Source organism: Hyperolius riggenbachi, chromosome 1, assembly GCF_040937935.1.
Source record: "Hyperolius riggenbachi isolate aHypRig1 chromosome 1, aHypRig1.pri, whole genome shotgun sequence".
Classification (NCBI taxonomy): Eukaryota; Metazoa; Chordata; class Amphibia; order Anura; family Hyperoliidae; genus Hyperolius; species Hyperolius riggenbachi.
The window spans coordinates 271687523-271711423 of NC_090646.1; the positions used below are offsets into that span (position 1 = coordinate 271687523).

Genomic DNA, 23901 nt, shown 5'->3' on the forward strand with positions numbered 1-23901 from the left:
AGTCAGCACTATCCGGCCGCATACCGCTCCCACAGCCAGGAACATTCTGCACCTGCGCAATAGTGCTGCACAGGTGTAGTATGCTCCTGGCGGCGGAGTGTGTGCATGCGCACTACGCCCGACTGGCTCAAGTACCTGGACTCTTAGCAGAAGATCCAGGTGGTGGAGGAGGACAACGAGGGACTGATTATCCTGAAGGCGGCTGGAGGAAGCCCCAGGTATGTATAAAACTTTAATTTCATCTGTCTCAGGTTTACTTTGTTACACAGTAGTACTATACTCTACATATGCACTCCCCACAGAGCTGCAGGGAATCCACTGAGAATGCTGTGCACATTGAACACAGAGGTGTTATCTGTTTACAATCTCCTCATTCCCCTGCAGACTACCTGCACATTACTCTTACATGTACCCACACTTACATTCACATTGCCTAGGGCCTGATAGATGTTCTCTGTTCCGGTTTGTACCTTTTACAAGTACTCTTACCAAGGACTAGTTTTAGTCTAAAGGGAATAAATATAGTAGTCTACATATCCTTCTCACTTCAGTTGTCTTGTAAAATTCCTAAGCGTTGGCAGTTAAGAGACGAATTTCATGTTACATACTTTTAATCAACAAAATTGTAATATGCAAATTAGAGGAGTCGGAGTCGAGGAGTCGGTGGAATCCTAAACTGAGGAGTCGGAGTCGGTGGATTTTTGTACCGACTCCACAGCCCTGCAATAAAGACACATAAAAAGGAGGAAATATCAACCTCTAGAGGTCTCTCACCTCAGGTTCCCTTTAATAGGACACTCAAGCACTATACACACACGCGCTAGATTAGCGCTAGTGCAACAACGCCCAACCCTCAGTGCCTCGGCCAGCCTGGCGGGATAGATTTTCCTGAGTGCATTATTCTCCCCATTTGCCTCTCCCACCACGTGACTGTACAGCTTTGGCACTGCACTTCTGACCTCTGTCAGGGGACATATATGATGATTTAATAACCTTTTTAACTGTAGTCTTGGCAAAATACTACCATTTTAACTTCTGCTCTCTTAGGGTGCATACTAAGATCCAGTTTTAATTTGCCAATTATACAATTTCAACAGAGTTTGAAAGCACACCTACTTCGATTTTGAATACTGTACTATGAACAAATTGTTATCTTTCATACCACATGAAGCTGCTATAAATTGGCCAATCAAAATTGGATGTAAGCACATACTCTTAGCAACTTCCATTTTACTTTCATGGCCATGCTGGGAAGGACTTATTTTGGCACAAGTGAACAAAATATTAGTAATATCTCCACATTCTCCATAACCAGCGTCTCCACACTCCAGCTAAAACCAACCTCACGCCCTGCCACCTTAGTGCCCAAAACTTATTGCTACCTTATTGCCCAAGGCTTGTTCCCTTTCTCGGGGGAAGGGGGTGGGGTTAGGGCTTTAAACTGTCACATTTCTTTCTACAACCGCCTGAATGTCTGTCTAGGAGAAAGTTGTAGGGACATACATGTGTTACCTCATCTACCACTCTTATGCCACTTCTTTATCCCACTTTGAATATGTGGTAAATTACTCCCAGTGTCCACAAAAAACGTGCCCAAAAGTAATTGTAGTGAATATTACACTATTCAGAACTACAATACAAATGATCTCTGTAGCTGGGCTTTAACACATCTTGAAACATTAACACATTTTGCAATAAAGAAAGAAAACAAAATAATGAAGGCTAAAGAAATATTTAATCTGAAATACAAGTTCAACCTATAAGCTTTCTATTTGCCAGTCTTGTACCAACAGTTCCTACAATCTTAAATATGGCAAGGAAATAAATGCATTTTATTTTTGCAATCCCAGAGCATATATAAACATTTACATTGATTAAGTAGATTTATAAATACAGTAGCTGGATCCATTTTGTATTATGCTGCCACTGTCATGTAGTCGTACCGAAAAAATATAATACTGTTTAAGTACACAACATTAAATAAATTGGAAAAAATACAGTATTGATATAAAACAAAAATAAAACCGTTTAAGATTTTCTGTAATCAAGAACATGGAAAGGACGAGGGAAGGAGGAGGATTCACTCATCCCCCTAAGAGAAATGGAAAATAGAGGCCCTGAGAATATAAAATGCAGGCATTTGTCTTTTTAATTTGGATAAATTATGACTTTTGTGCTACACATACATTAAAAAGGCACATCAATGCAGGCAGTGTTATATTGTACGCAATACCATACATTACACATAGTGTCAAATAAAGTGGGGGAGGGGGGAGATCCTCATAATCAGCCATAGCAGTCTCACTTCCTGAAGGCACATCCTTACAAGAGTACTCTGATCTGAGAAAAATGTATAACCTGGCTCTAAAATTAAGCAGGCATCACAAGTTAATGGGAATACATTAAAAAGCAAAAGATTGTAATATTTCACAATTCTTATTAAACCATATTGTTTCTTTATATCTTCTGGTTTTACAAGCGCAAGGTTTTTTTGTAAGCAGCAAGCCTGACTTTAGGGCCTACTTCCACTATGCCGGAATCTGCCCTCCAGATTTCTGCAGCACCCAGCCCAATCAGAGCCGAATGAGGCACGGCTTAGCGATTTGGGGCATGGCTGCGTGAATCGGAAAGGACCGCAGCTCCCAGTGGAAATGAGCCCTTACTGCTGTATTATAAATCAGACTCAAGAGATGCCAATGTACCTGATCATTAAGTCCAATAGCTCACCAAGATATTTTATCTTTACTGCATAGCAGTAAAACAAGAATCTTTCTTAGATAAAAACTTGCCATTTAAACCGCCAGATTGCGTTCTAAAAACTTCACATTTTTGCAATTTTTTTTTAAATGATTGAATTTTTTTTTTTTTTTAATATTTAAAGTACCATATGTAATATATTTACTTGTAAAGGGGACAACATGTTTTCAAGCTGTTACACCTGCAAAAGTCCTGTATATTTAATTCTTCTGAGCCAGTCTTGTGCTTCCCGTGGTCCTGATGTACAGTCAGAAGACAATCTTAGCTTTTCAACTTTCTTTTTTACATTGCCATTTACTGCAGATGCATTAACACAAATAGCTGCACAATTATTATTAGATAGCACTGATATCTTCCACAGAGTCTGAAGGCATGTCATTAAATGTCTCGGAGGAGTTCACTATGTAATGCCCAACAGTCATGGTCTAAAGGTGCATACACACATCTTTGACTGTTGCCTGTCGGAGATTGGGACTCCATCCGCTTGGCCAGGCTTACAGGTGCTAAGTTAGCTGAATAGCAGATGACACGTGCTCTGTTGCTATGGGGGGGGGGGGGGGGTGTTGGGAATTTATTTTAATGCTTCAGCCAACTTTAGTCATGCTTGAGTACGAGGCTCAAGGCCAATTTTGGGGTGAGCCAATCGGCTTACCAGTATGTTTTTGCCATGCACAATAGCTGAAGCACAACACAAATGACAGGTGTCAGAGCAAAGCTCAACGGGTGCGTGTGTTCTTTTGAAGCAATTGCTGGTTTTCAATTAAAGGCTTTGTCACACAGGACCTTTCCTTCTACACACGCTTGTCGCTTAATGATCCAGTATGCTTGTTCTTTCATTGACAATTAGTGGCTGAGTTCATCATTCTTCTCAACCCCTCTTGCTGGAAGCCGCTCTGTCACGTGCCACATGTTAGCCCTCCTTCCCTACCCACAGCAAGAGATGCCATAGCTGAGCATCTATACAGCACTTGGCTCCCGAACCCAAGGGATAGAGTCCCGATACCATCTGTGAACCACAAGACTGGTTGGACAGAATTACAGATCTTAGCCAGGTAAACATGTATTTAGTTTAATAGTGTATTTAATCATTTGCTTGCACTTCAGCTTTGAAAGAGCTTCCCTCCTAAAAAATAGCTTATAATATAGTTGCCCATACCTCCAATAGTTTCAGATCAGCTCCAATATCTTAAAAAGCCCTATCATCTAGCCTCCCAGAAATTCTGGCACAAACGCCTTGTGGGATGAGATTCCTGTACCTCCAAATTCACTGCAACACCATTATGCCCCAAAAAAAGACCACCAGAATTTCTTAATTTAATGAATATGGAAATCCCTAAAATCCTCAGCACAAACTACAGTCAAGTACAGACTCCTCTAAATGCTGCAACATTAAATACAATCCAAACTGGATAAAAATATCCAATGTAGCAGACTGTAGGCAATACTGCTGCAAAGTGCCTTTTTAACATAACTGTACATAATATAGCAGCGAAAGAGTGGTAAAAGCAGATAACCTCTGGTATCTTTCAGTGCAGTATTTTATTGCTGCACAAACTACAGAAGTGGCTACAACAGCCTTTAACAATTTCAGCCCGCTGGGATTTTTCACCGTATGCATCAGAGCAATTTTCACCTCCTATTCATTCACTAATAACTTTATCACTATTTATCACAATTTATTGATCTATATCTTGTTTTTTCCGCCACTAATTAGGCTTTCTTTGGGTGGTACATTTTGCTAAGAACTTTTTTTTTTATAAATGCATTTTAGCAGGATTAATAAGAAAAAAATGGAAAAAAATTCATGATTTCTCAGTTTTCGGCCATTCTAGCTTTAAAATATGTATGGCGCCAATATTTTATTTGGAAATAAAGGTGCATTTTTTCCGTTTTGCGTCCATCACTAATTACAAGCTTATAATTTAGAAAAATATTTGTAGTATACCCCCTTCAAATGCATACTTAAAAGGTTCAGACCCTTAGGTAACTATTTATGTCTTTTTTTTATTGTAATTTTTTTCCATTCAAAATTTTATTTGGGTAATATTTTGGTGTGGCAAATAAACAGTTAATTTTTAATGTTATTATATGTGTAAATTGTAATGTAAAAAATATGTAGATGTAGTTTTACTATTTGGCCACAAGATGGCCACCGTGAATTTTTTTTTTCCCTCCTTGTGCTTCTCGCTAAGCGGAAGCACAAGGGGGATGCGGAAATTTTTACGGGCAGAAAGACTGAAGCCTCTTGTAAGAGCGCTTCGGTTTTTCTGTTGGGGAGACTGATCAGTGATCGGGAACCATGTTCCCGTTCACTGATCCCAGGGCTACCGGGGGACACCACGGTGGCACGCCCGCAATCGCACGCCAAAGCGCGGCACCGCTCATGTCCAGGCGGCAGAAATAGTTAAAGGGACACTTAAGCCAGGAAAAAGTTTTACTCACCGGGGGCTTCTACCAGCCCTCTGCAGCAGTTCTGTGCCCTCGTAGCACATTCACAAATCCTCTGGTCCGCCGCTGCCAGTTAGTTTAGTTTTTGCAGACAGGCCCGGCCACGCATAGCTTTCTCCGCATTCCCGACTAATTAGCGCTATTGCGGGCCGCAACGCGTACAAAAATATGTGTTGCCGCATATCTATGCGTTGGCAACGCGTATCTTTGTACGGAAAATGCGGAGAAAGCTACGCGTGGCCAGTCCTGTCGACAAAAACAAAACTAGCTGGCAGCGGGGGACCAGAGGTTTAGTGAGTGGCTGCGAGGGCACAGGAATGCTGCAGGGGGCTGGTAGAAGCCCCATGTGAGTAAAACTTTTTTTCTGGCTTAAGGAATCCGTATTTCCTGTCCTCATAGGAGATTTGGCAATGTAAGGGAGAGGACTTGCATCCTGCCTTGATTGAGATTGTGGGCAGAGCTATAGTTGGCAAAAATCTTTCTCCCTCCCACCTCACAGCTTTTTGAAGACAACATTGCATTATCTGGCACCTACGTCAGAAGGAGAAAGCTGTATTTCTCCTCCCTCCTTTGGCGCTACTTCACCCATCTCTCAGTCTGACCATCAGCCTAAATCGGTGGCCACAAGAGTCTGTGCTCTGGCAGCTTGCAGCCTAGAGTCACTGTGAAAACTTGTATATGAGAGTTGGCCTGACACCAGTTTTGCTGCTGGACTGCCCAGATATGTCAGTTTAAATTATCTTCAGCAGTATCTGAAGGATTGTAATATTTTTTGTATGAGGGCATACTTTTTGAAAAGCTACATCTATGGATAATATAGTAGCCATAGCAGCACAATGATAATATATTTATATCTTGCAGTGGTTAATGTAAACTTAAGTTCAGAAGAAAATTCTTGATTTAGCGTGCCTTAAGGAAGAGAGAGTTTAAAAAAAAACAAAAACATTCACACAAAAACACAGCTTAAGGCTTTTGTCTTAACCCTTTCACTGCTGAAAGAATTAAAAGTAAATTAGTAAGAATTAAGAATTTGCATAACACATTGCAAATTAGCTTAACATAACCTTCGATTCTCATCCTTCTGGCTGTGGTGAAGCCCGTATAGTGTTAGCTGTACAGAAATATACAACAGTGCCAAAGTGACTAGGTTTATGGACCTCTACATGGTGATGTTGGCTGAATGTTAGATTTTAAAGCCACCTTTAGAGAACACATGAGAATTTACATCAAATTCATAAAAGGACTAAACAAATCTACAAGATACTACACACTATACAACGGGATGTGTGACACATTTTATACTCTATTCTTTCTGCATACAACAGCAAAGAAAAAAGTACACTTTAAGTTCAAGTCTAGGAAACGGTGTGCAAGTTATTCCATTGCATTCATGCTACAATAAATTATGACACTTTCCAGTGCATTATTAGCTCAAACTAGCAGTGTACTGAAGGCTCTGCACTTTGCTGCATGGCAGGGTGGGGGCAGAGCCATCCAGTCACGCAAACTCTATGGACCAGCAATGGCCTTGGATGCATCCACATAAGATTTCTTAGTACCGTGGTGAGGGAATAATCATTCACTATCTGTTTCAAATTCAGTGTCGGACCATTCCACAGGTGCAAGTAGACCTTTTCTTTGTGCGTATTCAATAATCGCCATATAACAAAAGTAATATTGATCCCATGTTTGAATACTAAATGCACGCTGAGTTCTCATTCTTTTTACAGTCTGCAAAACATCCACTGTCCCAATATTTTCCAGTCTGGATAAGCAAATATCCAGAGTACAAAAAGTACCTATTGGTAGAAAGAGAAAAAAGAGATAGGATTATTATTTTACAATTATCAGGTAATCTACAACCATAGAAGGCACTACTACAAAATATCACATTTCTTCATATTGAGTCGGTGTGGGGGGATGCTGTATTCTTAGCAAAGGGTGGCCAAGTTTCAACTAGTATGCAGCTACAATGACTGATGCAGTAAAAAGATACCTAGAGCCTTGATAGTGTTGCTGCCCATTGCCTTTCCAATCTATACACAATATTTCAGTCACAAGATCGAAATGCCATTTTCAATAGATTTATTAGACGTCATGTTTATATTGAATATAATGTCGAATCCAATGACAAAACTGTAGTGTTTGGTCACCTTAACTGTGTTCTCTGCTATCCCTTCCCATCCTCTCCATGGAGGAGTTAAGACCTTAAAGGAAAACTATCGATTGAAACGACTTTTTTTTTTAATACTCTATATTAGCGTACACATTACCACTAGTGCTAGGGGCACTTTATTTATTCACCCAGGTCTCTCTCTCGCTATCCCTGCTTAAAAATTAATTTCTCACACAGCTCATAGTAGTTTGGGTCACCCTGAGCTGCTTGGTTACTCTGCCACACAGCTCACAAATATATTTCACTGTGTCACTCACAGCATGCAGGAGACATGAGGAGAAATAGGCTGATCTGAGGTGGTAACAGGTAACTAAATGAGCTGGAATATTGCTGGAATATAACTAGCTATACCAGGAGTCTGTGTTTACATTCAGACTGGTTACCTGGCTGCCTGCTTGTGGGGATTCACTCCAGGCTGCATCCACTTTACAAGCTGCTGAGAGGGGCAGACCACTGTCTACAATTAGCATTATTAGTATCTTTACCAGTCAAGAGAAGCAAAGATAATAAACACACATTGCTAGAATCTTTAACCCCTTACCACCATATCAACAAGATTCTTTCAGCAAGGTGATAAACTATAAACTGAAGAGTTGATAGCAACTCCCCTGTGCAAAGACATGGTGTAGCCCTCTGGGAGCCCAGTATTTAGATACATTTTGTATCCAACACTGACGCCAAAACTGACGGAGGATTTTACAGCTGAGAGGAACAGCTGTGTGAGGAATCAAATTGCTCCTAGTACTTGTCCTAATGTGTGCTACAACATACAGCATTTAAAAATAAATGCATACATCGATCGTATTCCTTTAAGTATGCCAGTGTATCAGATATGCAATGCCCATCATAGAAGTTGACAAAGTTAGATATACGGCTGAATACATGTTGTTAACCATTGAATAAGGCACACCATTCAACCACACCCACCACAGCAGGAATCCACTGTGCACAGAATAGAAAGGTTGTACTGCTTAATACAATGCAACACACTATGGTCAACTATCCCCTGTACAGGGATTTTTCAACATGTCCAGTATAGAAGATACATTGGGCGCAATAGATTTGATCAAAGTGAATGAATTGAACAGAAACACACTGACTACTGAGTGCGCTCTAGTGGTTGCCTCGCAAACGCTTTCTGTCCGAAAAGGAAAAAAGTGCTATACAAATATTGGAATTATTATTATTATTATAATATATGCATGCCTAAGCTTTATACTTCGTATCCCACTGGTGGGGAAATTTGGAGGGAAGTGAAAGGGCTAGGGGGCAGTAGCCATAAAACCTGCTGTGGTATTAAAAAAACAAACAAAAAAAAAACGACCTGATAATGGGAAAATGTTTGTACACAATAGGCAGCTAGGGGAACCTCCCATTTATATATGGAAGGTAAATATATAATAGATTATAATTATTGATTCAGGGCAATTGGTGTAACTTCCAGGGTTTATGTAGCATAAGTGTACTTAAAGGGGAGCTGAAGAGAGAGGTATATGGAGGCTGCCATGTTTATTTCCTTTTAAGCAATACCAGTTGCCTGGCAGCCCTGCTGATCCTCTTCCTCTAATACTATTAGCTATAGCCCCTGAACAAGCATGCAGCAGATCAGGTGTTTCAGACTTTAAAGTCAGATCTGACAAGACTAGCTGCATGCTTGTTTCTGGTGTTATTCAGATACTACTGCAGAGAAATAGACCAGCAGGGCTGCCAGGCAACTGATATTGATTAAAAGGAAATAAATATGGCAGCCTCTGTATACCTCTTACTTCAGTTCCCCCTGGACTCCGCACTCTCCTTCACTCCCCACATCCAAAACCTCACAAAGTCCTGCAACTTCCACCTTCGTAACATCTGTAAGATTCGCCCTTTCCTGACCCCTGCCACCACCAAACTCCTCATCCATGCCCTCATAATTTCCCGCCTCGACTACTGCAATGCCCTTCTGTCTGGACTCCCTAAGACCCGAATAGCCCCACTGCAGTCCATCATGAATGCGGCTGCCAGAATTATCCACTCCTCCCATCGCTCCACCAGGGCGGCTCCCCTCCGTGAATCCCTCCACTGGCTTCCTATCCAGTCCAGAATCAGATTCAAGATATTGTGTCTGACCTACAAATCCATCCACAAAACCTGTCCAACCTACATTTCTGATCTTACTCAGAGATACACACCAAGCCGCTCACTCCGCTCCTCCAATAACCTTCGCCTGACCGTCCCCCGCATCACCCAGTCCCATGCACGCCTCCAAGACTTCTCAAGAGCCGCTCCGACACTATGGAACTCCCTACCTCCACCCATTAGGGCAGCCCCCTCCTTCAACACCTTCAAGAAGGCCCTCAAAACTCACCTTTTCACTCTTGCCTACCACCCCTCACAATTGCTCTAAACCCACAGCTGAACTCTGGTCCCCTACCTTCCGTGTCCTTACCTCTCCCTCTAGATTGTAAGCCTTTGGGCAGGGTCCTCCTCCTTTTGTGTCCTACCTGATCATGCACCTCCATTACTGTGCACCCATGCTATGCATTTGAGTGAACCTAACTTGCCTAACTCCATGCTCCCATCCAGTGACTGACTAAGCATTACCTTGTACTCCTACTGTGCTGTGTGATCTGGTTTTCTTGTATTCCTGTATTGTCATATTGCTGTTTATCACCCCTAAATATTGTCTGTAACCTAAATTAATGTCCAGCGCTGCGTAATATGTTGGCGCTTTATAAATACAACAAATAAATAAATAAATAAGTGCGCCAACACATTATCTTGCTGTGGACCAAGGCCAATGTAGTACAAAACTGCTTGAATGTTGTAACAGCATTAAGGGGTTTTAAAGCGCCATGAATTACTAAAGATCTTGCTAATGCAATGCTATGGGGGATTTTTTTTTTTTTTTTTAAATCACATCGCTCAAGGGAAAACAGGCACATAGGATTGCATTAGCAAGAGCTTTTAGTATCACACGTGCTTAGAAAAGCGCTTGCATTGTTAACCAGCCCTGACAGGATATTTACCTGTTCTCCCAATGCCAGCACTGCAGTGAATTACTATTGGAGGCCCTGCAGGATGTCCAGTCCATTCAGATCCCAAGGCTTGGACTGCAACTGCCTGGTGCTGCTTTACTTGGGCTCTAAAGTCCAACATGGCCGATGCAGATTTAGGCACACCAAAGTCAGGCCAACTCATGTACTGATAATGGGCAACACTCCGGCTTTCATCAGTCTAGAAAAACAAACAAAACATACTATTAAGAAACAAATGCTTCACCCTCACATGTAGATACTAAACATTAGCTCTTTGCAGGGGAAGGTGCTTGCTTTGTTGGGTGGTGCTGATAAACTGATCCCCAGGAATTGTACCATACTAACCATAGGTACACACCATGCAATCTCCTGTCAGATCGACTGGTCAAACCAATAGTTTGACAAGTGTGTTCTGATCCTGATCAATTATGGGATAGATTTTGTGCAGTAGTGATCTGAAAATCAATCCCTTTGTCGATCTGGAGAATATTGAACATTTGGTAAATGATCAGTTTGACTTGTTGATTTCACAGGATATTGTGTACCTAGCAATGCATAAACAGATGGATATTTGTACAGCAGTGCAATATTACTCTGTGCAATGCACCAATATGAACATCACGTTGCTTTGTACACCCTATAGGATATCTTAGCAATTAAAGTTTTCTATTTGTTTTTATTTAGCTAATGCTAGGTACACAGAATGCAATTTTCTGACATATTTACTATTTACAACAACATGTCCGATCTGATTTCCCATCTGCAAATAAATCTATCGGAAAATTGCATTGTGTGTACCTAGCATAATAGTCAGCGAAAAGGGGGTGCCAGCAATTTTTTTTCCTGGGAGCACAAAGCTAACCCTGCCCGCTTCCTCTTACTAGTCCACAAGACTGATCTGGTAGGGGAGGAGAGGGAGATGGTCAGATGATGATTCTGCCCCTCTGCAGGCAGCTCCATACTTTCAGCACAGATCTCTGGGTAATCTACAATAACTCTGTAAGCTGGTCATACACTAAGATCAATTGATATCTGCAGGATACTGATCATTTACCTGCACTACACACTGCTTCAGGTGTAATTAGCTCAGATTCCAGCAAGAATGAGATGCAATATCAATCCTGCTGCTGCCAGAGCTAGCTTTGTACTTACTGCAGTGCAACGTGATTCTAGAACACTCTTATCAAATAACATGGGAAATGAACAGACTTTCCCACATTAATACCTGACCGATAAATTAGACTGAAAATATACTGGGAGGCACTGAAATTTTAAATGTTTGTAATCTTTGTCAAATTAGATTTTTTTTTTAAATTTATTTTTGTTTACAAAAGTTTAGGTCTACATTTATTAAAATCTCTGGGTCCCTTCAACTAGGCCTTATTGTTATCTGGTCTCTACTACACTGTAGCTAAATAAGATTATAATAATTAAGGCATTTCTTGAACTTACGAATACGATAAAATATATTTTGTAATTGTCTACATTTCCATGATTAAAACACAGAAAAAAAAAATACTAGTTCACACACCTGTTTATTATATAGATCCATGTGAGTTAATTTGAAGTCTTGAAAGAGATCTATATGAATGTTCCTGATTATGAAGTGTCCAGAGTCTTCACTTCTTCCAGCTTCAAGCGGCCAATACTGACCACACTTGATTCGGCCTCTTTCTATGACTCTTGATTATTTAGCAGAGAAAAAAAATATAAAGTCAAGATACATGCGCTGAAGCGTAGTGCTACCAACCACCAAAACCAGTAGACACAAGAGTTTATTTCACTTTTACAGTTTTTCAAATAACTAATTGCACAATAGCTGCAAAAGTGTAAAAACTGTTAATTCTCATTCTCAAATCCTTGTAGTCATAGACCCTGAACAAGCATGCAGCAGATCAGGTGTTTCTGACTTTGTCAGAACTGACATTATCTGCATGCTGGTTTCTGGTGTTATTCAAACACTACTGCAGCCAAATAGATCAGCAGGGCTTCAAGGCAACTGGTATTGTTTAAAGGGAAATAAATATGGCAGCCTCCATATACTTCCCACCAAAGTTGTCCTTTAAATTTCTAATTATGATTGGTAAGGCAAGGTTCACACTTGTATGTATGGAAACCACGCAAGTATTTTTGCATACGTTGTCGGACACCACATGTATTTGAATGGAAAATGCTTTTGTTTGTCCACAGTAGCTCAATGTAAATGTGTGCAGTGTCTGAAAAAAATGCAACTGGCTGTTCACATTTCTTCCATGCATGGACTGCAAACAAAATCGGACCAAGACTAAGGCCCGGTGCACACCAAAACCCGCTAGCAGATCCACAAAATCCTAGCAGATTTTGAAACGCTTTTTCTTATTTTTCTGTAGCGTTTCACCTAGCGTTTTGCGGTTTTGTGTAGCGGTTTTGGTGTAGTAGATTTCATATATTGTTACAGTAAAGCTGTTACTGAACAGATTCTGTAACAAAAACGCCGGCAAAACCGCTCTGAACAGGCGTTTTTCAGAGCGGTTTGCGTTTTTCCTATCCTTAACATTGAGGCAGAAACGCATCCGAAATCCAAAAAATGCCTCACCCCGGGAGAATTTGTTTCTGCAAAACGCCTCCCACTCTGGTGTGCACCAGCCCATTGAGATACATTGACCAAGCGGATCCGCAGCCGCAAGCGGCTGCAGAAACGCTGAAAAAGCCGCTCGGTGTGCACCAGCCCTGAGTGCTACAAGGTAGTAAATCACTACTGAATCAAGTTTCCAGTTCCTCATCTCGAAGTAATTTATTGTACACCATGTAAGACAACTTTATTTCACAGACTGATGCTTCTAATGGAGCCAACTATATGAAGCAGCACTGCTTCCTCAAGGTATCCATTCTCTCTAGGCATTTCATTTTTTGTGTGTCTTTTGTGGTCTTTATAACGGTCATTTTAATTAATGGATTTGATATGACTTTGTAAATTTACCTTGTTGTCATGACAATTATTAAAACCCTCTGTTCCCAAATCATGCGCCAAAAGTCATCAAATGTTTTAGGCAAGGGTCCTAGTTTAAAAAAAGAAAAGTCATAATTTAGTTTGGCATGCATTATCATTTTAACATATTGTTTAATAACAAAAACACAAAAGGTCACAAAACAAGTAGCATCTAATGCAGATGTGAACTGAAACCCTGCTAAGTACCATGATCCTCCCTGTACAGTGCCAGCATATCAGGTGATAAAGGTGACAGATTAACCATTCTCCTTCCCGATAAACGCCTTGACACATCCTGACTACTGCAAATCCAAAACTTTCATAGTGCCTGCCACAATATCCATCGCAACGGCCACTGGGTCTAGGTTGCAGGAGAAAGACCACCACCAACCACATCAACACTGAAATGCTGTAAATATAGATGCCTCCTGCCTTCAACTCAGCAGCATCACCTAGTGGCCAGAGGCAGTTATTGCACTGGATGTAAAAACTGGGTCCACACTACAATGTAGCAACATTGTAGACAGTCACAGCTGATCCTTTGTACAATCTGTTGTGTCTATCCATGTAGGATATGTCCATTTCCCTTTCCACTGCAAAAAATAGTTCACTATTGTGTGTAATGTGAATGTAGCCAAAGCCCCAGCTCTTCAGATCTCTGAACTGTTAGCTCATTTATCCACGTCATGGTACCGCCACAGAAAAAAATAAGGCAGCTTCAACTACCATTTCTTGTATTCTAGAAAGGTTAGGTCTGCTCTTGTCACAAAGCAACTGCTTTTGGCTGGAGTCCACAGCTCACCTGTACATATAAGTATTTCCTTCACCCCATTACAACTAAACATGTTGCTCTGTAAAGGTGGCCCCACACACGATACAATAAAATGATCAGATTTTACAGTAATTCGATAAAACCGATCGGATCTCCCAAAATCGAAAGCTTTATTTTCATTTGACTGAAAAATTTGATCCTGTTTTCTTTGATTTTTATCAATCCGGAATGCCAGATATTTTTCTGGCAACTTTCTAAAGATTGTATGGTGTGTGTTAAGCCCCATCTACACCATGGGACATTGCAGCGATCCGGCGGCTCGATTAGCCGCCGGATCGCCTTTTCCGCGTGCCCGCCGCGTCCCCGCTCGCCGCATTCGATTCCCCGCTCGTCCCCGCCAGCGCCGCTTATCTCCCAAACGATTCCCTGCCATTGTCCCCTCGCGGTGATCGAGCAGGGAATCGGCGGTGCGGAGATCCGTCCTGTCGGATCTTATCTTGATAAGGAGCATCGCGGCCGCATCTACTCGTGTAGATGCGGCTTTAGATTGTGAATTTATTAATCTACACAATCTAGCAATTTTGTCAGTTTCAAATCATTTTTATCCTAACTGGGGAAAAATTTAACATGCATGAGTGGTACATTGGTCATATTTTTGAAATGTTACAATTAGTCAGAAAAATGTATTGTAATTCTTTAATTGAACAGATATTTAAAAAATTGTATGGTGTGTAGCCACCTTAAGAGAGATGAAATATCTTCTAAGACAACTAAAGCTACCTACCTTATTTTTGTCTTTGGATGTGTCAAATGTAATGATGCTTTCTATGCATGGAAGTCTTACAAACACAGGAACCATTTGATTTACAAAAAGAGACAAAAGATGTAAGCATTGGTCCATCAGCAAACTCAATTTCCTCTTACCTTGTGTTGCGATGTAGGCATTCTTTCTTTTATATCCATCCATAAAACTAGCGTTTATGTAATCGGTGGTCTACGGAATCAGGATACAAGACATGAGTTACAAGGGTTCATAGGCATGTCGGAAAAGTCATTTGCTTTGCATGATTTGTATTACTTCTTGCCAAATACTTTCAGCTGATAGTACAGTCACTAATGACTTGAGTTTAGCAAAGCTGGAGGCTTGTTGCCATCACAGCCATACGTCAGGAGCTGGAATCCACCTAACTCATATAGAGTTAGAGCATCACTTGGGGCTGAACACAATGCACTTCGTTCAGCAACACAGGTGACCATGCATTATACACAAAAGCATGGCACCTGTGTTGCTCTCCTTGCAGCACTTCTTCCATTTAACTATATAAAGTGAGATAGCTCTGCATAAAGTCCCAAATGCATGCAGCAGTGCATTTGTCAGAACACACTGCTGCACAGCACATCAATGTGCCAATCAGACAGTGCTGTCCATGCACTGTATGATGTCCTTGCATATGGCATGCTATGGTGCACTACTGAAATCCGATCAGCAACATGGCAGTGTGCTAAGCCCCTTAGGTACCTTTTCACCTTAAAGAGACTAACAAAATTTGCATCCTTATTTTTTCTATCCTATAAGTTCCTATGCCTGTTCTAATGTGGTCTGGCTTACTGCAGCCTTTCCTACTTGCACAGTGGCTGTGTTATCTCTGTTATATGATCCAATCTTCTCTCCTCTGTCGGGTCTGTCTGGCTCAGACAGTCTGGCTGGAATGTGCTGTGCTGCTTGTGATTGGATAGAAGCTATACACACCCTCTCCAGGCCCCCTGTAAGCTCTGTGTGACTCACACACTCTGCTTACTTGAGCCTATCACAAGCTTTTAGCAGCCATGTCTTTTGTTTGTAAACACTGCCTAAAACTGGTAATTACAAGCCAGGTTTGCAGCAGAGAGTGGCAGAAACAGCACAGAGGGGCACAGGAGAACATAATGAATAGAATGGTATGCTTTTTATTGTAAGAATTTTAGAGTACAGATTCTCTTTAATCTACAAGACATTTGATTGTATGCATTGTAACACTGTGACCGATAAAGAGTTCTGTAATAGCAGACATAAATAAATGATCAATACAATAATATGCAATGGGTGGACACTGCCAGGAGGTAGTTAAAAAAAAGTAACGCGAGTCAATTGTGTAGCAATGGATTTCAGGCCTTTTACATCCCATTTTTCAGACCAATAATAGCAGGAGAGGGGGCGCCTGTGAAGATACAAGCCAGGAGATAAGACAGAAAGAGGGGGAAATTCACAGCATGCTGGCTGGAGAGGTTAGGGCTCCACAGGAAGATTGGTCTTATAGGAGTAACAAATATGGTTATTTCCTGTTGAGATGACAATATCATTTTACTGGATAGAAAGCTGACCAGACTACTCCCCTACCCCACCCCATTGTCATCTACACAAACTAGACAGAGTGAAACTGGGATGAGGTATCAGACAGTCTCTCCTTTCCATCTGCTGAGTAAGTAACCACTGTATTTTTTGGACTCCCTTTTTCTCCCTCAAAAGTGTGTGTGTGTGTGTGTGTGGGTGGGGGGGGGGGGGGGGGGGATGGAATCACTACGTGTTATAGTCCAAATGCAGGGAGTTCCTGACTTGTGAACGCCTGCCAATACAAACCTCCAACCTGCCACAATGTCAGGGACTCCCTGTACTGTGTCGATGCAGAGGAGGGCACAGGGGAACGGGGGAACAAACGGAGGACACGGGGACACAAAGGGGCATCGAGGAGGACACAGGTAGACAAGAGGTACAAGGGGTTTTGAGGTACAAAGGGGGCATAATCCACAAGATGCCCTTTCACCATGGATGCACCAGGTTTAGTATATATTTTTCCTCTGGTTTTTGTCCTCTAAACCTAGGTGCATATTATGGTCAGGAGCGTCTTATAGTCCAAAAAATACGGTACTCTTTTTGGCTAGGTCTGCTGCTACAAGTCAGTCTCATAATGACAACAATCTGCAGTGATCTCCACAAAGAATTAGGGTTAGCTGTCAATGCACATGATGTGATGTGATTTTCTGGGTGCATGGGTTTTGCAGATTGCAAAGTTATTTTCTTTACAAAGAAAATTGCACTAGCGCAATGAGATTATTTCTAACATGCAAACAAATGGGATGCTGCATGGATGGTTTCATTGTGTTGATAATCAACAGAAAAAAAAAAAAACCAGCACACAAACTCATCCTGATTTTCCGTGTGATTATTCAATAACATCCAATTAAATCACTTTCCCTGACACAGCCAGTGCAAATGCATTGGAGAAAAAAACAATCCTAAAATGTGCACAAAAACAAAACACTAAGATACCCCAGAAGGAGTAGGTACAAAACAGCAATCAACCTTTTAGCAACATATGGGGAAACATTTCAGTACATGGCATGTTATAACAATACATTAATAAAGTAGTAAACATTGCAAATATATTGAAACGTTTGGAACTGTAGTGCTTGGCACTTTCGCCTTGCAGTGCTGGGTCCCAGTTTCAAATCCCAGCCAGGGCACTCTCTGTATGGAGTTTTTCCCCAGCCATTTCGGTTTCCTCCCACATCCCAAAAACATACAGATAAGTTAAATGAATTCCCTCTAAATTGGCTCTAGACTACAAAGGATCTATTACTATGATAGGGATTAGATTGTAAGCTCCCCTGAGGGACACGTAGTAACAAAACAATATACCTCTTTAGACTGTGGAAGAGGTCAGCTCCATATAAATACTAATTAATAACCTTTTACTTACTATTTTTCATAGGGCTACATGGAAATTTTTACTGGTTTTGGATTTTGAAGTATTTGTATATATTGCCACCTTGTGGCTACTTTACATAATGCATTAAATGTGTGAAATGCTATACAAGCGTGGTTTCAAATTACAGTTCACATCAAGAACAAGTACTCAAACTGAAATTTCCACAGGTTGCTTGTGAAGTACACATAGTAAGTATAAACTGAATAAATGATTCTGGTGTGTATGCATAATTAAAACTAGAAATCTCAGAGATCAGCAGATTCAAGCTGTAATTGAGTATGGAACATTCCAATAGCACACAATACTCACTTTACTACTATGAGCTTACCTCATCAGTTCCAACAAGACCTAACTTGACTCGTGACTGGTCCAGGCACAGAACATCACTATATCTATTCTTTGCTTGATTGTAAGGCTTTCTGTGGGCAAGAGAACAAAACATTAAAAGCTTGTGTAACTTGTATCAAAACAAAATTAAATTTCTCAAGATCATTAGCAATACAAATAGATAAAACGCTACATTAATAAATATTTTTATTCACCATACAAGACTTTATGGAATGTATCAGTAGTTAAAGAAACTAAGTGAGAGAGGTATGGAGGCGGCCATATTTATTTTGCCAGTTACCTGGTGACCGGCTGATCTTTCATGCATCAGTAGTGTCTGAAACAAGCATGTGGCTAATCCAGTCAAACACCTGATCTGCAGGCTTGTTTAGGGTCTACAGCTAAAGGTATCAGAGGCAAAGGATCAGCAGGACAACCAGGCAATTTGCATTGTTTAAAAGGAAATAAAAATGTCAGTCTCCAGATCTCGCTCACTTCAGGTATCCTTTAACCACTTGAGTACCAAAGGCTTACACCCCCCTAGAGAAATTCAGCAAACTGCAGCTTTAATAGTTTATTACTCGGCCATACAATTTAGCAGCCCAGTGAATCTTACTTCCTTTTCTGCCCACCAACAGAGCTTTCTCTTGGTGGCATCTGGTTGCTGCTGATGTGCTAGTTTTTTTTTTTTTATTAATTTTAAAAGTATTTTTTTTAGTAAATTGTTTTTTTTAATTATTTTCCTCCCTCCCTCCCTCCGAGATCCGGTACGGCAATCACCTCTCATAGGCATCAGCCTATGAGAGGGATCTGATGGTAAGCCACTGCAGGGGACAGTCAAGTGACAGGGCTGTCCCCAGTACAGCGCTGCACTAGATCGCAGCGCTGTACAAAAGCAATAACCATGTTTTTTTCCCCCCTTAATAGGGGGCTGGCAGGCTGTTTACGGAGCGGAGCTCCATAATTCAGCGGGGATGAGCACGCATCTGTGTGCGCATTCCCCACTAATATCCGCCTAAAGGACCTGACACCAATTGGCGTTAGGCAGTCCTGTAGCTGCCACCCTCCCACCGACAATCAGAGTTAGGCAGTCGGAAGTGGGTTAAAGAGAACCCGAGGCAGAACAGTACTTAGAAATAAATATTCTTACCAGAAGCAGTTTTCCTCCCCGAGACTATTGGACAGATTCTCGCTGTCCATGTCGCTCTGTTTGTCTGCCAGGAAGGAGTTTCACTTCTGTAAAAATAATTTTTTTAAAAATGGCAGCGACCCCGGGGTCATGACGCTGCACACACAGCTCTGTGCTCTCCCTCTGAGAACACAGAGCACTGAGAGGAGGAGGAAGAGGCGGGTAATTGGCGGTGGAGAGCCAGTGAGATGGCCTGAGTGGTAGTGGTGTTATGCAGGAGTGCCTCTCCTGCTAAGTACACAACCCTTCCCCTCTTCTCCATCCCTAAATCTAGAAGAGTGACACAGCATTAAGTGCTTCCAGGAGCAGGCAGTGCTTTAATCCTCTACATCCATGCAATGGGCAGCAGCATGCCTTCCACTGTGCATGTCACGTGGAAGGAGAGGACTGCCTGATGAAAGAAGCATGTCAGAGGCACTAAGCTGCATTATGAAGAAGAGTTACCTTGTGGAGGATTGCTGTAGCAGTTTTTGCAAAATTTGTGTCAAATCTCAGTGGGATTTAGCCCTTCTGGAACTTCTTAGAATTAGTTGACTGTTTTGGGTCTGTCATGTTGAAAAATCCACATTCCATTGAGATTCTAATTACGCAAAGCTGTCCCCAGGCCTAGATGCAGCAAAGATGCCCCAAAAGGTATTATTCCACCCCCAAGTTTTACAACTGGTATCAAGTTGTTTGTGCTGTGGTAAAGTAACGGTCTTTGCCTTGTCAGTTCAGAGCACATACTTTCAAAAATCCTTGCCCAACTGTTCAATAATGTTTACAGAGCCTTGAGTCAGTCTGTAACCTTCATAATGAAACTTAGCCTGCAGCCTTATGTGCTTCCTTGGTCACTTTTTGGAGAATATTAAAACCCTTACATGGAGGATTTCAACTTCGTGATAATATAATTCAAAATAATGCACACAAGCAAAGCAAGCATTTCTCAGTTTGGGGTCTACTGAAATAGCATAACCCATCTAAGCACTGGGAGAGGAGAAAGCTGAAGCAGAGCTGACATGACCGGAGTGCCTCGAGACAGGTTGCTAAGAAGGAAAAAGCTGTGAACATGGCAATTACACAGTACAGTATTGTACTTTACAAAAGCTGGGTCGGCGGCTTCTGCGCATGCACTCCCGTGGCCAGGAGAAGCTCAGCACAGGTGCAGTACTTCTGTACCTGCACAGAATGCTCCTGGCCACGGGAGAGCAAACACAAACTGTGCACCAGTGCGCTCACACATGCGCAGAGACTGCTGACCTACGGAGGGGACCTCAGGAGACTGGCTGAGAGAGCAGAGCTGCGGTGAAGGACACATAGGCTTCTAGGGCTTGGAATAAGCCCCAGGTAAGTAAAGCTGCTATTATGGATTCACCTCATGTATCCTTTTAAAGAGAAGCAGAGACGATGCACTCTCATGTATTTTACCATAAAGAATTATAGATCAATGGGAACATGACAGTGTTATAGCTGAGTCAGTCTTCTGTGATGTCTTTACAAGCCCAAGTCTGCCCCCTTGTGGCTCTGCTCTTCCTGCTAGGAGGATATCAGAGCCACGAGGGGGCAGACTTGGGCTTAAAAAGACATCACAGAGGACTGACTCCGCTATAACATTCCCGGGCAAAGCAAGAAAGAATGCTCAGTCGGGGATTCTTATCAGAGCTGATAACAGGCAGATTTAGCAGAGAAGAATGAAACAAAGAGCAGAGTAGGTGCTTACTGTCATGTTCCCATTTATATATATGGTAAAATACATGAGGGTTCTTCGTCTCTTTGGTTCTCTTTAAGAGATCTATTTGTCTTATAGTAAAATGCATTGTAAAATGTATTATTTTTCTGTGTAGCGGTCACTAACAGTATTTAGTAAAATGCTGACAGCTCTGACTGATTTTCGACTTATCCATCTCTTCCCAAGGGATAATCCGGGTTTTCAATTGCCAGAATAGTGTGCAAGCAAATCCTTTCTAGGGAGCGTATTTGCAAAGAATAAAGGAAATACCCCATAAGGAGATGGAGTGGACCAAAACCAGTCAGATCTGTCATTTTTACTTTCCACTGCGACATAGGACACAATTCTTTTATAGTGCATTTTACTCTGGGACAATGTACATCTGATATGTATGCATACACCTGTATTTCACATTTTTCAATTTTGCATTACAGTTCTATACAGATTAGACAATATTAAAAGACATGAGTAATATTCAATTTCGATTATAGCATTAATTATGCCATAGTTTAAACTTATTTTTATGATTGTCAAATGTTTACATTTAATATAGTGTCTAACATAATAAAAATATTATGCAGTGTATGCCTACCTTAAAAGCTTCAAATGCTCTCAAGCCAGCTTGCTGACTCACCCATTTTAATGAGTCTGGAGATCACCAAAGTGAAGCATCATTTTCATCACAGCTACAAGGACAACTCCATTATCTGTAAAGACGTCAGACGCTGCCCTTTCCTTGTGTGTATATATATATATATATATATATATATATATATATATATATATATATATATATATATATATATATATATATATATATATATATATATATATATATATATATATATATATATATATATTTTTTTTTTTTTTTTAATAACGTAGGGGTGCAAATCAGTTACATTCTGAAAGCCCATAAATGTTCCAGGATGCACTATTTTCAATAGCAGAAAGGTTTTCAGCAGCCTTTCAATCCATATTATAAGCAAATTTGAAATAGTTCACAAAAGCTAATGGCAAGAATGAACATAACCTCGGCCGAGTTCCCTCTAGTGGGTAAGAGGTTTTAGCTGTGATCCTTTAACCACTTGCCGACCGCACGCTTATACCGTGCGTCGGCAAAGTGGCAGCTGCAGGACCAGCGACGCAGTACTGCGTCGCCAGCTGCAGGCTAATTAATCAGGAAGCAGCCGCTCGCGCGAGCAGCTGCTTCCTGTCAATTCACGGCGGGGGGCTCCGTGAATAGCCTGCGGGCCGCCGATGGCGGCTCGCAGGCTAAATGTAAACACAAGCGGAAATAATCCGCTTTGTTTACATTTGTACGGCGCTGCTGCGCAGCAGCGCCGTAAGGCAGATCGGCGATCCCCGGCCAATCAGCGGCCGGGGATCGCCTCCATGTGACAGGGGACGTCCTGTCACTGGCTGCACAGGACGGATAGCGTCCTGTGCAGCCTCGATCGCCGGGGGGGGGGGGGGGGCAGCAGGTAGGAGAGGGAGGGGGGAATTTCGCCACGGAGGGGGGCTTTGAGGTGCCCCCCCCGCAACACCCAGCAGGCAGAAGAGATCAGACCCCCCCAGCACATCATCCCCATAGGGGGGAAAAAAGGGGGGCAATCTGATCTCTCTGCCTGCTACCTGATCTGTGCTGGGGGCTGCAGAGCCCACCCAGCACAGATCAGTAAAAACAGCGCTGGTCCTTAAGGGGGGGTAAAGGGTGGGTCATCAAGTGGTTAAAGTGAATGGGAACCACATTTTTTTTTAAAAATGAAGCAAATACTTACCGAAGGAGAGGGAAGGCTCTGGGTCGTATAGAGCCTTCAGTCTCCTCTCTCGGTGCCCTCTATCCTGTGCTGGCTCTCCTCCATTTCAATCCCCCGCCGAAAGGGTATTTGCAAGTCTTCGGGAGCCGTGTCCTCCCAAAGACGTGCGGCTCCATACTGCACAGGTGTGAGCGTGCAAGAGAGCGTGCTTGCGCAGGCGTAGTACAGGGCCACCCTTCTTCAGGAGCACTCGGGCTCCGTGAAGACTTCTGAAGCCTCCTTCAGCCGGGTAAAGCAGTATTTGACTAATTTAGTCAAATACTGCTACCGGGAGAGCCAGCACTGGAACGAGGGGACCAGGAGAGGAGTGGGAAGGCTCTATAGGACCCAGAGCCTTCCCTCTCCTTGGGTAAGTATCCGTGTCATTTTTTTAAATGCGGTTCCCATTCACTTTAAAGAGAACCTAAACTGAGAAGGATATGGATTTTTCCTTTTAAAATAATACCAGTTGCCTGACTCTCCTGCTGATCCTGTGTCTCTAATATTTGTAACCACAGCCCCTCAACAAGCATGCAGATCAGGTGCTCTGACTGAAGTCAGACTGGATTAGCTGCATGCTTGTTTCAGGTGTGTGATTCAGCCACTACTGCAACCAAAAAGATCAGCAGGACTGCCAGGCAACTGGTATTGTTTAAAAGGCAACATCCATATCCCTCTCAGTTAAAGTTCCCTTTAACAAGAGATCACAGACAGCTAAATGTAACCTTTCTTTGAATCGGTCAAGGCCGTAAAAAGAAACAAAAAGCAATCTCCTGTTACCACATTGTGATGATTCCATCAAGTGGAAAACCAGCCGAACGCCAACTCATACAAGGGGTTACGGACAAGTATTGAGCCCCCAAAAAATTAGCTAGAAAGCTGTAAATTGCAGGGTGTACTGGCCTATTGTCTATATTCAATGACTGTCAATGACAATGACTGTCTATATTCCATGACAGCTACAGGCCCATACACACGTCGGATTTCCGCGGAC

At 41.9% G+C, this 23901-nt stretch overlaps 1 protein-coding gene across 3 annotated transcripts in view; it reads right to left on the reverse strand.

Moving 5' to 3' along the window:
• Positions 1-23901, reverse strand: part of LOC137506013 (tyrosine-protein phosphatase non-receptor type 9-like) — a 122950-nt gene that overhangs the window by 52304 nt on the left and 46745 nt on the right. For 2 of the 3 annotated variants that reach the window (XM_068233568.1, XM_068233569.1), the window contains exons 8-12: positions 18213-18303; positions 15063-15132; positions 13358-13436; positions 11930-12080; positions 10390-10597 (exon numbers count right to left, since the gene is read on the reverse strand). In XM_068233568.1, coding sequence (XP_068089669.1) covers positions 10390-10597; positions 11930-12080; positions 13358-13436; positions 15063-15132; positions 18213-18303 — 599 coding nt within the window. Of the gene's footprint in view, positions 1-5297; positions 7005-10389; positions 10598-11929; positions 12081-13357; positions 13437-15062; positions 15133-18212; positions 18304-23901 lie in introns of those variants that run through there. The other variant, XM_068233567.1, reaches the window with a different exon arrangement.